Raw genomic sequence first — 16974 nt, 5'->3', positions numbered from 1 at the left:
ATGGGGACACCTGATGTAAAGGGGCACTCTGATGATGGCACCTACTGTAAGGGGACACTCTGATGGGGACAAATGATGTAAGGGGGCACACTGATGGGAGACACCAGATAGGTAGGGGAGCCGTCTGATGAAGAAACCTGATGGAAATACTTGATATAAGGGGGTACCCTGACGGTGGCAACTGATTTATGGGGGTATTTTGATGGGGACACCCAATGTAATGATTATTCTGGTAGGGTTACTTGATGTAAGGGGAAACACTATTGGGGACATTTACATTCACAGAGTATTATCAGAGCGTGTGGAGGAAACCATAAGAAAAGCACCAGAGAGTGCGGCTTACGCCAAAAAAGGGAAGAAAGACATGTACAATCGTTAATGGCACAGACTTGTGATTCGGACCTCGGCCGTAAAAAAAAATGTAGTGACCGGACCTCCTTGAATTTTAATTCATTACCCCTCGTTTAGATCAAAGCATATTCATGTGTTAGAATGGTCTAATCAAAGTCCAGACCTAAATCCAATTAAGAATCTGTGGCAAGACTGTTTACAGATGCTCTTCATCCAATCTGACAGATCTTGAGCAAAGAAGAATGGGGGAAAATGTCACTCTAGATGTGCAAAAGCTGGTAGAATCATCCCCAAAAAGACTTGCAGCTGTAATTGCAGTGAAAGGTGCTTCTACAAAGTATTGACTCAGGGGGGCTGAATACAAATGCACATCACACTTTTCACATATTTTGTTTGTAAACAAAAATTGAAACCATTTATCGTTTTAATTTCCACTTCACAATTATGTGCCACTTTGTTGGTCTATCACAGGCATGTCCAAAGTCAGGCCCGGGGGCCAAATGTGGCCCCCCTGTTGATTTAATATGGCCCCCTGGGGATTTGGATGTATATATTGTTTGTGGCCCCCAGGGCCACAAAAGACATATACTGTATTTAATGGCGCTGCCTTGGAGGGGACAGGGAGGGGGCAGGACGAGCGCCGTCAGATTACATGAAGAGAATCTCCTGTTTTAAGTCCCATCTCCTGGGATGCCATTGGACGACTGTTCTGTCTATTAAAGAGGCCACAGGATAAACCAGGCATTCTCCTGTTTGTAATCTGTTGGCACTCGTCCCGCCCCCTCCCTCTGCCCTCCGAGGCTGCAGATGGGCATCGTTCAGGCTGCACTGATGGCAATGGTAAGGCTGCATTTATGGCACATGTGAGGCTGCATTTATGGCACATGTGAGGCTGCATTGGTTGCAATGGTAAGGCTGCATTGGTTGCAATGGTAAGGCTGCATTCATGGCAATTGTAAGGCTGCATTCATGGCAATGGTGAGGCTGCATACATGGTAATGGTAAGCCTGTGAGTGTTATACGCCGATAAATACGGTATATCCAAATAACACGCCCAAGCTCATCCTTAGTCCTAAGCAGCGCTCTGGGATTCGTTGGGGCCACAAATAAAATATATACAGTAGATCCAAATAACACGCCCCAGCTCATCTCTTCACCACACACAGCCACAAAGGCAAGAGAATTCTTGTTGGGCAGTGTATTAGTGCTCAGACGAACACACTTCAGAATTTTAATGGTTCAAAGAATGTCAGGCAAAATAGTCGGCCCTTCACGCATGTTCACTTAATCAAATCTGGCCCTCTTTGAAAAAAGTTTGGACACCCCTGGTCTATCACATAAAATCCCAATACAATACATTTATGTCTTTGGTTGTAACATAACAACATTTTGAAAATTTCAAGGGCTATGAATATTTTTTTTTTTAAGGCACTGTAGGCCAACATGCACGGGAGATTGGTAAGCTACAATATATTACTTTTTTCATTTAGGGTTTAATACCACTTCAAAGAAATCAGGTCAGAAACCTGAATAATTTAAACTGCGCATACTGTATAATGAAACATTGGTAGCCATTACCCCCAGGCCCAGGAGACTGTGAAGATGCAGTCTGTCGCTATGGTGGTATGACCTGCAAGGGGAATGGTGAAGGGTTTGCTGCTCAGCACTCGGGTCTTTATAATTATATTTATATGCAGCTATTCGTAATGCCTATAAATTTCAGATTGCTGGTCAGGTCTAGTCAGACACTCTGGTGTACAGGAAGTCAGTGAATAGTTTTTGCTAGTTTCATTGATAAATATGATGTAATATTATTGTTACAATGTATTCAAACTAATTATGTTATGTACAAACTAAAGGGATGTCAGCCTAAGCAACCTCACAAATTAAAGTGTTTTTTATTTATGTTCCTATTTAACCACTGTTAACCATTAGTTAATCCTTATTTTTCCAAATTACAGTACCCCCCCCCCCCTCTCCTTTCAGTTATTTTCAGCTATTTTATTTTTTCATGTGTAATTTTTGATTTTTTATAAAAATGACAAAAAGCAATCTTTCTTTTATTTGTTTGTAAATAACTGCAATGATTTGCGCGAAAAAAAACATAATTTAATTTGAAAGTAAAAAGGAAAATTGCAGGAATGTGTTTTTATCCTTATGAATCGATACAGATCAAACTAGAATTGTTTTTCTTATATTTTGTTTCTCTTTTAAATTGCATAAAAAAATATTTTTTTAAGACAATATAGCCAGCGGAATGTCTTGTGTTCTGATTCAAATGCCAATATATGGAATGACAAAACTTCTAGATCCAGTCTGTGAGGACGGTATGGCCACTTGCTGACTTGGCTAAATTCACAGGCAGCTTAACTCTTCAGTAAGACACAGAAGTTTAAAGCGGAGTTCCACCCAAAAATGGAACTTCTGCTTTAAGTTATGGTGACCCCCTGACATGCCACATTTGGGGGGGCGCAGCAGATACCCACGTTTTTTATGAGTGCCCAGCTCCTACTTCCTCCTGGGGCTCTGCGGCACCAGAAGGAAGTTCATCTCTCCCCTCCCCCATTCCTCCCTGCAATCTTGTGGTACAGGTCCCAGAAGATTGCTCGACCATTCGCAGCACGGCTCACGCATACACAGTGGGTGCCTGGCTGTGAAGCCAAAGCTGGGTGCCCACACTTAGAATGTCTGCACCTCGGAGAGGAGGGGGAAAGGAGCGAGGCTTCATGAGCCTGCATCGCTGGACCTTGGGACAGGTGAGTGTCTGATTTATTAAGTCAGCAGCTACACTTTTTGTAGCTGCTGACTTTTGAATTGGTGGAAATCCGCTTTAAATCCAATGTAATTTTAATTAAAGTACAATACAATACAACCAATGTTATCCAGACTTTTGAAGCCTAAGCCCTGTCTATGCAGTGGAAAGTAAAACTAAAGCCTAGTACACACTGAGTTTTTTTTTTTTTTTTTTATATCCCGCTGGGTTGAACAAAAGAAAAACTGTCAGCTCAGGTCGGAGTCACTGTACTAACAATCCAATGTCAGAACAGCTATCTCCCCTCGCTGAGCTATTGTGTTCTGACTGGGGAACACGACCCAGCCCCCCCCCCCCCCCGGCCAGAAACACTCCGGTCAGCGCTCTCTGCCATTGGCTGAAAGTGCTGATTGGAAGCTGTTGGCTACTGGTTTTCCAGCATGCTCGTCCGACAGAAACCAGCCGCCGTACACACGGGCCGAATGTCAGCCGGTTTTTATTGAACCTGCCGATGTCGCCCGGCATTCAGCCCCATGTGTTCTAGGCTTTATATAGAATATAAAAGGGGAAATGTGCAGCTAAAAAATTGTGTGTGTGTATATATATGTGTGTATGTATGTGTATATATATGTGTGTGTGTGTGTGTGTGTATATATATATATATATATATATATATATATATATATATATATACATACATACATACATACATACATACATACATACATACATACATACATACATACATACATACATACAATCGACGTGTGAAAAAATGTGTCATAATCAAGTTACAGTTGAATAAGTAAACAATAACCATTCAACAAAATATTGTGCCAGAAGAGTTCATAGGAAAAAAATAGATGTGTATCCACCACCATGTCCAGTTGGTAATTGAATCCTCTATTGTGTGTCCACATTGTAGAATTAAAACTCACCAGAAATATATGCTGTAAGTAAAGCGATACAGCACAGCCCGATAAAATCAGGTCGCTTGCTCTTTCTCTGTCATCACAGATTTCAACAAAAGATGCAGCTTCTTTAAGCCTTCAGACGGTAGTCGGGAACCACATCACTGTATCAAAGGCTCGCCACATGAGGAAAATAAATAAAACCATAATGCAGTATTTGTTAAAGAGAAACTGCAGTATGTTCACATATTTGTAAAAAAAAAAATGTAATCTTTGCCATTCTGAAGCTTCCCTCCGACCATATTGCATATTATTTTATATAAACTGTTATTCTGTATTAGCCGAATATGTTGCAGAAATCTCCCTCCACTGTGTCTGGCTGCATCCATTTTAACTGTGGGCAGCTGAAGCTGCTTCCTGTTCACTTCCTGGATTTACACAAACACACAGAGGCACACCTCCCGCTCTGCAACCTATTTTAGTATTTAGGTTTTTAAATTATTTAATTTAGCCATACTTTTATTCAAATCAATATTGAAAACTAAATGGACAAATGTTTAATGGAAAGATGAAAAATGACTGAAGTTCTGCTTTAATTATGCAGGTACATCAGTAAAATGTCCAAAGAATCAAAACTAAAATGCCAAACTCACATACTGAGCCACTGCTGCGAACTACAATTGGGAGAGGGAGGAAATGTGCTGCTAAAAACTGTAATGATTGACATCACACATGAGGAAGAACAAAGGGACATACCAAGGGCACAAAAATGAACAGGCTGTGGCAGCACATCTTGTCTGCCCATGAAAAAATAGGAGTTTGTTCTTCCCCTGTGCTGTGAGTGACATGTAAATCGCCTATCTCATGCACAAGTGTGAGAGACATTCTGTGTGCTTCCCATCCCCTCTACTTTCTTTTGGATGTTGGTGATCATGGGGCATAATCCATGAGACCAGCAGAAGTTCAGTGTAAGAAATATTGATGCCTGGCCAAGAGGAGTGTAGAGGTGGGCGGGGAGTCTACTGACATCACAACTCCACCCACCGAGCTCCAGACAACAGATCCACCCACAGAATCTGCAGTTTTTCGGGTCTCATAACAGTCAGAGGGGAGACATTGGACAGGTAAGGATACATGCAGGAGGCATGTATATCCTTATAGATCAGCACTTTGGCAGTAGTTCAGAAAGGATGAGAGTGGGTTTACATCCACTTTAAATGGGGGGGGGGGGAGTAATATACAGTATATAATTTTGCATTACACATGACGATCTGTTTATTTTTTAACATTTTCCCACAAACTTGCTCTACAAAATGTTGGTTTGGCAAGACAATAAAGGACATAGCTTGTAGTAAAAAGTATAGTTGACCTCCACATCTATTAGGTGTACAGTACTTTGTTGAATAAATCAGATTTTGTTATGTGCATAAAACAATTCCACAGTTCTTAGAGTTGATATGTTGTGAGGCACTCACCTAAAATCCTTTAGAACACAAGGCACATGGGCTGCATCCGGCCCTCCAGGCCATTTCATGTGGCCCTCGCACCTCTCCTGCAGCTGCAGGAGAGCTCCAGCCCTCCTCTAGTCCTCTTCCTTACTTTCTGCTTTCAAGCAATGCATCCAGCTTCTTCCCAGCAGCATAAGGAAAGGGGGGTGCACTGTAATGTAAGGGAGAGTGGGGGACTAAAATTCTGATGGTGGGGTGGCTCTTGACATCTAATGTAAAGGGGAGGGGATGCGCTGGACATCTAATCTTACAGATTGAACGGCCCTTTTGAGGGCAATCTTAATGCTGATGCGGCCCACGATGAAATTGCAACTGACACCCCTGCTTTAGAGGATACTTTCAATCCACATCGGAGGGGATTTGCTCTCTCCCACCTGCACAAGGTGAATTTGAGAGATAAGCAATCGAGTTCAATGTCCTAAATAAAAAAAATAAAAAAAAGGGGGGGGGGGAACACTCTTCAAATGTCATAAAACAAAAAAAAAATATTTATTAAATTGGGCTTGGCCTATTGCTTGTAGAAAAAAAAATTCTGGCCTGGAAAGGAGAAGCAGGTGAGTTCAGAGGACAGAAGATTATCTGTCACAGCTCCGCAGCGCTGCTGACCACAGTATTTGCTTCTACTCATCACTTCCAGCTTCTCCCTCTCTCCCCCCTCCTTGGACATTGCTAGTGCACTGGAGTGATGCCAATGTGACTGAATTTTTTTTTTATCTACAGTGTTTAACCATTTTAAAAAAATACAGTCAGTTTTATGACATCTGAGTAGTGTGTCCCCCCCCCCTTTTTTATTTAAAATGTTGGATTATATTATTACAATTATGGCTACATGTATTTGAAATTGGTGCAGGCTTTTTAAGTGTAAGGCTGGGTTCACACTTGTACGATCAGACATTGCATGTGATTGGCACTGCATTGCTGTGTAAATCACGTGATATCTGTGCGATGCGAATTCAGCCATACAAACACTGGTTGAAATTGTATTGCTTTTGCATCATTAAGAGGGTGCAGGACCCCTGTTTTATCCACACTGGAATCAGATCGCATGGGTGTTCATACCTATGCGATCCGATTCCTGCACCTCTTCACAGTTTGATCTGTAAACCGATCTGGGGGTGTCATTAACTTTGACACCCCCAGCAGTTTGCAGATGCCAGTGTGAACCAGTGTGTGATGCGGGTACCGGCTTTGAACCGCAGGGTTTCCTGCATTGCACCAGTGTGAACCAGAAATAAAGGGTAATAACTCCTTCAGAAAATGCAGTGGCATTATCATTTATGACAGGTCTTTGCCTTATATGCAGGATTACAGCTTCCGTGCCTCCAGGTTTGTTCTTTTGGCAACTTTATGTGTATTTTATGTATGTTTTTGTTTCCCATTGCTGTAAATTATCTCTATTGCTATGTTTATAAAGAGAGACCTGCATCAAAGATACATGTAAGGCCTCATGCACACAGGACATTTATCTGACTCTCCTACAAGCCAGGAGCGTGTTTGCAGAAAAATGCCTGATGCATGTAAAAGTGTCCAAAGCTTTTAGGAGCTTTTACAGGCATCAAGCATTTATTCTGGTCATTGAAATTAAGTAATGCTCAAGCATTAAACATGCCTAGCGTTTTGGCGAATTTAGCAGCTTTTAGTAGTGTCACAAATTTTCTTTCTTCTACTCCTGGACACACTGGCAGTGTTTAGATGTGGAAAAAAAACTCTCCTGTAACTAAAGACAGGGAGGGAAAAAAATGCCATACGCCCCTAGGAGCAGCTGTAGAAACATTCAGTGTGCATGAGGCCTTACTGTTTCTGTTACAAGAATTATAACACTAGAGTCTTTTTTCATTTTATTAGGTTACAAAGGTTTTTCTAGGATTCTCGTTACAGGAATGGTATGTACATTTGCCTTGTACTACAATGCATGGAAATTTTAGATTCTTTAGATTCTTTTGTCATTTTGTTAGGTGGTTAATCCTCCTATCCCCTGATAGAGTGCTGTTGTGGGGGGAGTATACTGCTCTGTGTTGCCACTTTTTAAATGGATTAAAAAATATGAGGCATTTATATGGATGTAGCATTTGGGGGTAAGGATGAGCCGAACACCCCCCTTTTCGGTTCGCATCACACCAAATGTTCGTGTGAACTTTAGAACCCCGTTAAAGTCTATGGGCCTCGAACATTTGAAATCTAAAGTGTTAATTTTAAAGGCTAATATGCAAGTTATTGTCCTAAAAAGTGTTTGGGGACCTGGGTCCTGTCCCAGGAAACATGTATCAATGCAAAAAAAAGTTTTAAAAACGGCCGTTTTTTCAGGAGCAGTGAATTTAATAATGCTAAAAGTGAAACAATAAAAGTGTAATATTACTTTAAATTTCGTACCTAGGGGGGGTGTAAAGTCAGCATGTGAAAAAGCGCATGTTTCTCGTACATAGAACTGTCCCTGCACAAAGTGTAATTTCTGAAAAGAAAAAAAGGATTTAAAACCGGCTTTGCGGCTCTAATGAATTGTCGGCTCTGGCAATTCAGAGATGATTTATTCATAAAAAAAAACAAAAAAAAAAACGTGGGGGTCCCCCCAAATTCCATTAACAGGCCCTTCAGGTCTGATATGGATATTAAGGGGAACCCCGCCGTCAATTTAAAAAAAAAAATGGCGTGGAGTTCCCCCAAAAAATCCACACCAGACCCTTATCCGAGCACGTTAACCTGGCCGGCCGCAGAAAAGAGGGGGGGACAGAGTGCGCCCCCCCCTTTCTCCTGAACCGCACCAGGCCACATGCCCTCAACATGGGGAGGATGTCCCCATGTTGATGGGGACAAGGGCCTCATCCCCACAACCCTTGCCCGGTGGTTGTGGGGGTCTGCGGGCGGGGGGCTTATCAGAATCTGGAAGACCCCTTTAACAAAAGGGACCCCCAGATCCTGCCCCCCCCCCCCATGTGAATTGGTAATGGGGTACACTGTACCTCTACCATTTCACGAAGTAAGTGTAAATGGTTAAAAAAAAAAACACACAGACACCGTAGAAAAAATTCCTTTATTAAAAAAAAAAAATAAATCCAGCGGTGGTAATCCACTCTCGATGCGGCTCCCTGCTCCAACGTTGTCTTCTATCCAGCGACGGGTGATCAGCGGTCCGGTCCAGCGATGAGAAGATCCATCCGTCCAGAGCGCAGCAGGCGAGCTCCTCTCTCCGCTGGACACAGCCCAGCGGAATGACGCACTGGAGCTTTGACATTTCTTATATAGGGGAACCGGCCACCCGTCACGTGACCCCGCCCCCTCTGACGCACCCTCGTACGTCACTGGGAAAGCCCGGTCTTTCCCAGTGACGTACGAGGGTGTGTCAGAGGGGGCGGGGTCATGTGTCAGGTGGCCGCCTCCCCTATATAAGAAATCTCAAAGCTCCAGTGCGTCATTCCGCTGGGCTGTGTCCAGTGGAGAGAGGAGCTCGCCTGCTGCGCTCTGGACGGATGGATCTTCTCATCGCTGGACCGGACCGCTGATCACCCGTCGCTGGAGAGATCATCCGTCGCTGGATAGAAGACAACGTTGGAGCAGGGAGCCGCATCGAGAGTGGATTACCACCACTGGATTTTTTTTTATTTATTATTAATAAAGGATTTTTTTCTACGGTGTCTGTGTGTTTTTTTTTTTACTATTTACACTTCCTTCGTGAAATGGTAGAGGTACAGTGTACCCCATTACCAATTCACATAGGGGGGGCAGGATCTGGGGGTCCCCTTTGGCATGAGTTTGACTCGAACTCGAAGCTCATCCCTATTTGGGGGAAATTGATAAGAGGATTTGGACCTGCTTTTATCTAAACCCAGGTTTTTCATTGGGAAAATAAATCATTCAAGAGTTGATAAAATCTAGCAATATGATCATGCAAAACAAAATCAGAACATTTACAGTTTTCTTGTCTTGTGTAAAATTTGACACTAACCTGATTGAGGGGGTTAGTTTTGTAGCCAAATTTGTATCCATTTAGCAATAAATATAGATTTTCTGCCTAGGTTTAAAACAGCAACTTTCATTACCCTAAAATGAACACATTTTAAGTAACCTAACTGATGACAGAGCATAAAAGCAAACTTCTCAGGGAGTCTTTACATTTTAGCAGTCATATGATCTTCCTCCTTGTAAACCAGTTTCCTCCAAACCTGGCCACGATAAGTAAATAAAGGGGCTATAACTCTAGAGCTCTGGCATACCCCTTCAACATCAGACTTTCCATTAGGGTTCTTTTTTGTTGAAATGTAGGCAAACCTGTTGAATACTGGGACAGTATTGAGCATAGAACCTGACTTGATGTCTGATCAAAGGGCCAGATCCACAAAGCAGATGCGCCGACTTAACTCGAGATACGCGGCGTAATTGAAATTTACGCTTTTCTGTGCGCAAATTACGCTAGAAACGCCGCTGTTTTGATAGGCAAAGATGCAAATGAGGGAGATAGGGCGATCCACAAAATTAAGTGTGTGCGCCGTAGATTATGCCCTGTGCGCTTCTGTTAGTTTCAATGTGTAAATTTACACATTATAAAAGGTGCCCTAATTTTACACATGCCGTGTAAAGGTCAGCTAAAGCAACACCATTAAGGAAGAGCTGAGCACACACACTTGCTGGACTACAATCTGTATGCCAACATGCCAGGGGCATCCATGTGCATAGCTAGACTAGTGACTTCAGTGACCGAGGGTACCCCCTCTTCTGAGGGACAGCAGTCAGGAGACGCCTCGCAGAATGCATCTTTGCACAGTAGACACACATCTTATGTCACAATGAGAATGCATGCATGCACACCCACTGTGGTCCCTAGCACAGACATATCACATGCACATCTAATTGGATTAGATCCAAGTACCCCCCCCCCCCCCATTGGTACTTGGGAGCAGTAACGACCCGCCAAGGCTCCAATTCTGTTACTGTGCATTAATACACTATTCAGGGATCACTTCTCCCTGGTCCTGGGGATCCCTTCTCCACCAAAACTGAGGGTGACACCCTTATTTAATCAGGAATGCCACCCCCCACATTCACACATCATTCACACACATAAACCAAATCATAAGTACAGTATACCAAACAAAATCATAAAAAAAAAATTAATATCGGGGAGTTTGCTCCGTCTGGGCTGCTCACGGGCACGGCCACGGCCAACTGGAGAATCTTCATGGGGGGGGGGTGTCAGCGGTGGAGGGTGTATCTTCATGGGGGGGTGAGTGAGCAGGGGAAGGAGGAGCCTCCCCTGGTGTCTGTCCTCCTGCTGGCCTGCCCTCCAAGGCCACTGCTATCCTTGTGAGACAGACAGTGACGGCAGCCGTATTGGCCTGGCCAGCCCGGGTATTGTCCTGGACAGCCCGGGTATTGTCCTGCACAGCCTGGGTCAGGGCAGTCACCTCCTGGGCCACGCCTGTTGTGGCGGTCTGCAGCTCACACAAACATGTGATGACCGCCAATGAGTTGGTGGCCACATCACCGAGTGACTCCTTCATTACACCCAGGCTGTGCTCCATCTGGGTCAGAGTGACTTTTATCTGACCCAGAGTGCGGGTCTGCCGGGCATTGTCCTTCTGCAGACTGGCCGGCAGACGCTTGGCCACCCCCCTGGTCTCCTGGGTCGCCATCCTGCCTGCCCCTGAGGCTTGTGGCCTGGGAGGAGGGGGGAGAGTGACCCTTGTGGGTTGCGGCCTGTTGGGGGAGGAGTGGGAGGGGCTACCCCTGATGGTGGCCTGACTGCTGCTAGCCTCTGGGGTAGCCTCAAGTGTATCCTCAAAGGTCATCATATCAGAGGCCAAAAGGACTTCCTGGCCAATTTGAAGATCTTCTTCCTCCACCCCCTCATCCTCCTCCCCCTCATCCTCCTCCCCCTCATCCTCTTCCCCCTCAACCTCCTCATGAGGGGAGGTTTGGCCACTCCCCTCCCCTGGGGAATCCTGCCCTTCTTGGGACTCATCAGCAGCCTCTTGTCTTTGGGGTGGTGCAGCAGCCTGGCCTGATGGCCCAGCAACCTCCTGGTCATCTGTGGAGGACACAAAACAATCACAGGTTTGAGGATCCACACACTTGGCACATCTTCCCTTCCCCCACCCACACATGCTAATCACCAGATAGAAAAACCAAAAACTTACCTGGCCCCACAGGAACACCTGTCTGATATCCATGCAGGCCCACCACCTGCTCTGGCTGGAAACACCGGGCCACTGCCCATTCCTCCTCACTCAGATGGATGGGGCAGGGTCCCCCTCCTCCAGTGCCCCTGGCATGGGCATTGATCTTAGCCACCTTGTTCCGGACCACGCTCTTAAGATCGTTTATCTTTTTTTGGATGCCAGCGGGGGTCCCCCCCGCCGCATTGATCTGATCCGTAACCTTCTTTAGAATCGCCTTCCTTTGGGCCGGGGAGGTGTTCCGGCTCTCAGGCCCATGTAAATAGTGCCCATGTAGGACGATGGACCTAGCAAAGATTTGCTTTTTAACCTGATTAAAATTGAGCTTCCTGCGCTTGGGTGCCATCACAGACACCACTCAGCAACAAGAAGAAACTCACAGGACAAACAAACAAAAATACACACACAACAAACAAACAAAAACACTCACAGAAGAAACACACAAAAAGCAAAACACACAAGCAGACAGCTACTACAAATTCAAAAACAAACACGCAAAAAACAAACACAAAATACAATCAGAAAAAAAAAAATACACTCAGAAAAAAACAAACAGAAAATACACTTGACAGAAACAAACACCAACTACTATCTAATACTCCTCCAAAACTTCTCTATCACACACAAGTCACCAACAAACACCGACAAACATTCAGAGCAGAAGCAACTTGCTCTAGGAAGGGTAACACAGGGAAATACTTTTGCAAGGGAAGTGTGTTTGACTGGGGCTATTTATACACAGGGCGATCCTCAAACTAAGTACGCTTGGCCTTTTACCCATCTCACTGATTGCGCCGAGCAAAGTTCTGCACATGCCCAGTGAGAAGCAGATTCGTGCGCGCATGCGCAGTACGGCCGGCCCCTCCATTTGCATGGGGTCACGGCTCATTACAATGAAGCACGCCCACTTTCTTCCCACTTGCAATAACCCCGCCTTACGCCTCGGAATTTAAGTTACGCAAGTGCAATTTTGTGCGCAAATGCGATGTGGATACGGCAATTACGACACCAACTTAGGGCGCCGTAACTTAAATGACATAAGTTTTGAGTAACTTAATTTGCGGCGCTGGCTGTGGATCTGGCCCAAAGTTCCTGCATCTATTGGCCAAGTGTGGCCTGATTGCAAAACTCACAGCAGCAAATAGTAAGAATTTGAAAGATGCAATATGTGGTGCCTTCTATTAGGCAGAAATTTGATGGAAATTAGCCATATTTTAGCATCAAGTTAATTGTAGTTTGTAGATTTCAAGCATTTTTCACACGGGCTGTCCTAAAAACTGACAGGCGGACCTCATCAGACACTAAATTTTGCTCTATGGAGCAGTGGATGTCTGCGGACAGCATATATGCGCTGACGCCTGCCGTCACCTGATCAGATCCTGTCCACCAAAAACAGACGAATGGAGGTCCTATTTTCCTTCCGGCCGGTGGATCAGATCACATCGGATTGAAACAAACCATTTCCATGTGCCCCATAGAGGAGAGGGGAACTGTGTCCTGTCTGCTCTGCATAGCGGATCGAACACGGACCTGTCATCCACCTGCTCAGTGGAGATCAGCAGAGAGATCCCCACTGAGCAAGCAGATTCCGCATAGCGGAGGCACCCCTGTGAAAAGAGCCATAAGCAAATCAATGCTTTTTCCTATTGTTTGTAATTCTCATAATGTTGTATTCTTACTGATTTTAGCCTGACTTAGAACTCTGTAGTAATGGCAACAAAAATAAGCCTAAAAGCAAATTAATTAATTTGTACAGTACTTGTAAATTAACCATATCAACACTGTGTATATATTTTTCCCCACAAGCTCATCCACTGATCTGCGATTCAGCATGGCTTTGTGTGATCAAGAAAAACTTTACCGGCAAAAAAGAAAGAACACAGTCATCAATGGAATTAAGAAACTTTTGGGACCTGAAAAAAGCAAAGACCTGCATTCAGCTTCAAGAGATGTATGTTTTTTTTTTGTTTTTTTAGGTTGTAGCTTTTTACCTGTGCTGTGTTTTTTCAGTCATTTCTATAGTACAGTTCTACAATAATTTTACTAATATTATATTTGTGAACAAAAATTCGAAAGCTTCTTGGGGCATTTGTTGTTTGTTAGGCCCCATGCACGCGAGACGCCGGTAAATGCTGGTAAACGCGTGTTCAGAGGCAGTTAGACAGCTTTTTCAACTGCCTCTGAACACATTCAATGTTATCCTATGTGTCCATGCACACAGTCACGTTTTTCAGCGTTGTTCGGCAGTTGCGTTTTATCCTTGTTTTTTCAGAAGCAAAAAAATGGGTTCAGACGCGAAAGTTTCCACGTTTCAGACGCTAAATGCGGCAAAACGCAGTACCGGCGTTTTGCCACGATTTCGTTTATAGGGGTTTTATAGGTTTTTAAAGGTGACCTATTTTTTTTTACATTAGAAATCTCAAAAATGATGGCAAATGATGAAAAACCATTAAAAAAACATAAAAAAAAAACCTGTAATTGCCTGCATTGCATTGTGGACAACCCACAACTTGTGGCAAGTGACGTGACAAGTGGACACTCCACAACTTGTGGCAGGTGATGTGACCAGGTGACGTGGCAAGTGTATATTTTACAACTTGTGGCCAGGTGATGTGGCCAGTGGACAATCCACAACTTGTGGCTAGGTGACGTGGCCAGTGGACAATCCACAACTTGTGGCCATGTGAAGTGGCAAGTGGACAATCCACAACTTGTGGCAGGTGACGTGGCCAGTGGACAATCCACAACTTGTGGCCAGGTGACGTGGCAGATGATGTGGCCAGGTGATGTGACAAGTGGACAATTCACAACTTGTGGCCAGGTAATGTGGCAAGTGGGACAATTCACAACTTGTGGCAGGTGACGTGACAAGTGGACAATCTGCAGCTTGTGGCAGGTGATGTGGCAAGTGACACGCTAAATACAAGTACACTGCTGCTCTCTCAGCTTCTACTCACTCTGGTCTCACAAAATGGCTGAAATGGTTAAAAATACAGTTTTTTTAGCTTAGGGGTGGTCTTATGATGTTTCTTAACTAAACGCTTATAAACGCAAATGCGGTAAAACGCTGCGAAATTCGCGGCAAAACTGGTGTTTTTAAATGCTGGTTTTAGCCTTTAACCCCCCTGGCGGTATTCCCGAGTCTGACTCGGGGTGAGATTTTCATACCAGCAGACAAAGTTACTTACCTTGTCCCTGGATCCAGCGATGCCACCGCGCTGTGTGAGCGAGCGGGACCTCGCTCGATTCACACAGCGTCCTCCTGTGCCGCCGATCTCCGTTCCCTGCGACGTTACAACGCACGGGAGCGGAGAACGGCACCAAATTCAAAAACGTAAACAAACACATTACATACAGTATAATGTAATCTTATAGATTACAGTACTGTATGTAAAAAAATACACACCCCCTTTGTCCCTAGTAGTCTGCCCAGTGCCCTACATGTTCTTTTATATAATAAAAACTGTTCTTTCTGCCTGTAAACTGTAGATTGTCCATAGCAACCAAAAGTGTCCCTTTATGTCAAAAATGGTTTTAGATCAGCTAGAAAACAGCGATAATAAATTATAATCACTTGCAGAATTGTGCGATAGCGATTTGTGGGGAAATTCGTCATAAAAAAAAAAATGACAGCGACAATTCTGCAACTGAGCAAATTTCAGTGATTTTGAGTTGATTACATTATTGAATACTTTTTATTAGAATTATATTATTATTTGTTATAATTATTTATTATATTAGAATTTATAATTTTGTTTTTAAAAAAAATGTCATACCCGGGATGCCTACTAGACGCTTGTTTGGTCAGATTTAAGTGAGTGTTTCCTAAGAATTACAGGCCTACAGTATAAAACACCAAAATAATGGTACCGCTTTCAGCATCTTTTTTCTGAAAGAATCATATCGCCAGGGAGGTTAAAGACGCGTGTTTAGCAGAGTTTGCACCGGCGTCCCGTGTGCATGGGGCCTTACTGTCACCCACCTTGAACATTTTCCATGCCATCTCATATGTTTTTTCTTTAGGTTGATGCAAAATGCTTAAAACAGAAATATGGTGCAAAATATAAATACTGGTTATGCTGTGAAATTCAAGTTCTCATTTGACCAAAATTTTTTTTAGCTGGCCATACATTATACAATTTTCTTTTCAATTTTCCTTAGGCTTACCTTCAACTATGTAGTGCAAGGGCCTGCCTAATTGCATATGATTTGAAAGTGTTTTTAGGTTTGACCTCATATTGCATGGTTTGGTAAAATGGAAAATTGTATAATGTATGGCCAAAGATTAATCAGATTATTGATGGTAACTGTATTAATGAGATTATAGAGACTGGACTGGTTTCATATTTCTCATCTCCATTTTAATGTTCACAGCACTGAACTCTAGAGTGGTATACCAAAGGGATAATTAAAAACTCAGTCTACCCTACCCAAACTGATACTGTTAAATTACTCAACGTCTTCCAAACACGGAAACATTTTTTCTTATATTTGTAGAGAACTCTGAGTTGCTCTGCCACTGTCATTGCAGCACTTTTGCTGTTGAATTTTTTTATTTATTTTTTGCTCTGGAGAATACGAAAAAAAAGAAATGGGAACAACTGAAAGGTGAATAGGTCCTCCCTGGTGCTTAAAGGAACTATGATAGGTATATCTCACTCCTGGAGACCTGAAACTTTAGAAAAGACTTTGTCCCCAAGAAATACAAATTGTGTCGCCAATAAAAAAAATAAAAAAAAACGTTTAGGTAGATTGACAACTCAAATTGGAAACTAAGCTGTTGAACCTAAAGAACGGTTACAATTTACTTTATGGAAATTTCGTTTTCTAAAACGCAAGCCATAACACTGCCTAAGACTGCCTTGCTGTGAATGTTCTTGTAACAGCCTTATTATTCTCACCCCCGCTAATGAATTGTGGGGCCTTTTTAGACCCCTTTCACACTGAGGAGTTTTTCAGGCGGTACATCGCTAAAAATATACTGCCTGAAAAACTCCTGCATTGCATACTCAATGTGAGAGCCCGAGGGCTTTCACACTGAGGCGATGTGCTGGCGGGAGAGAAAAAAATCTCCTGCCAGCAGCATCTTTGGAGCGGTGAGAGGAGCGGCGTGTATACCGCTCCTTCACCGCTCCTTCCCTTTTAAAACAATGGGAAACCGAATCCCGCGGCAAATCCCGCCCCAGTGTGAAAGAGGCCTTAAACAATAGAGGAAGTTGCAGAGTATAAAATAGTATGGTGCAGTGGCGGAATTATAGGGGTCGCTGAGGTCGCAATTGCGACCG

The 16974-nt window shown here is 43.6% G+C and overlaps 1 protein-coding gene across 3 annotated transcripts in view; it reads left to right on the top strand.

Moving 5' to 3' along the window:
• Nucleotides 1–16974, top strand: part of PLA2G4A (phospholipase A2 group IVA) — a 227098-nt gene that overhangs the window by 91026 nt on the left and 119098 nt on the right. For all 3 annotated transcript variants that reach the window (XM_040359755.1, XM_040359754.1, XM_040359753.1), the window contains 2 exons: nt 7368–7405; nt 13496–13640. In XM_040359755.1, the coding sequence (XP_040215689.1) occupies nt 7368–7405; nt 13496–13640 (183 nt within the window). The remainder of the gene's footprint in view (nt 1–7367; nt 7406–13495; nt 13641–16974) is intronic.

This window comes from Rana temporaria, chromosome 7, assembly GCF_905171775.1.
Source record: "Rana temporaria chromosome 7, aRanTem1.1, whole genome shotgun sequence".
Classification (NCBI taxonomy): domain Eukaryota; kingdom Metazoa; phylum Chordata; class Amphibia; order Anura; family Ranidae; genus Rana; species Rana temporaria.
This window is presented reverse-complemented; position numbering and strand designations above follow the sequence as displayed.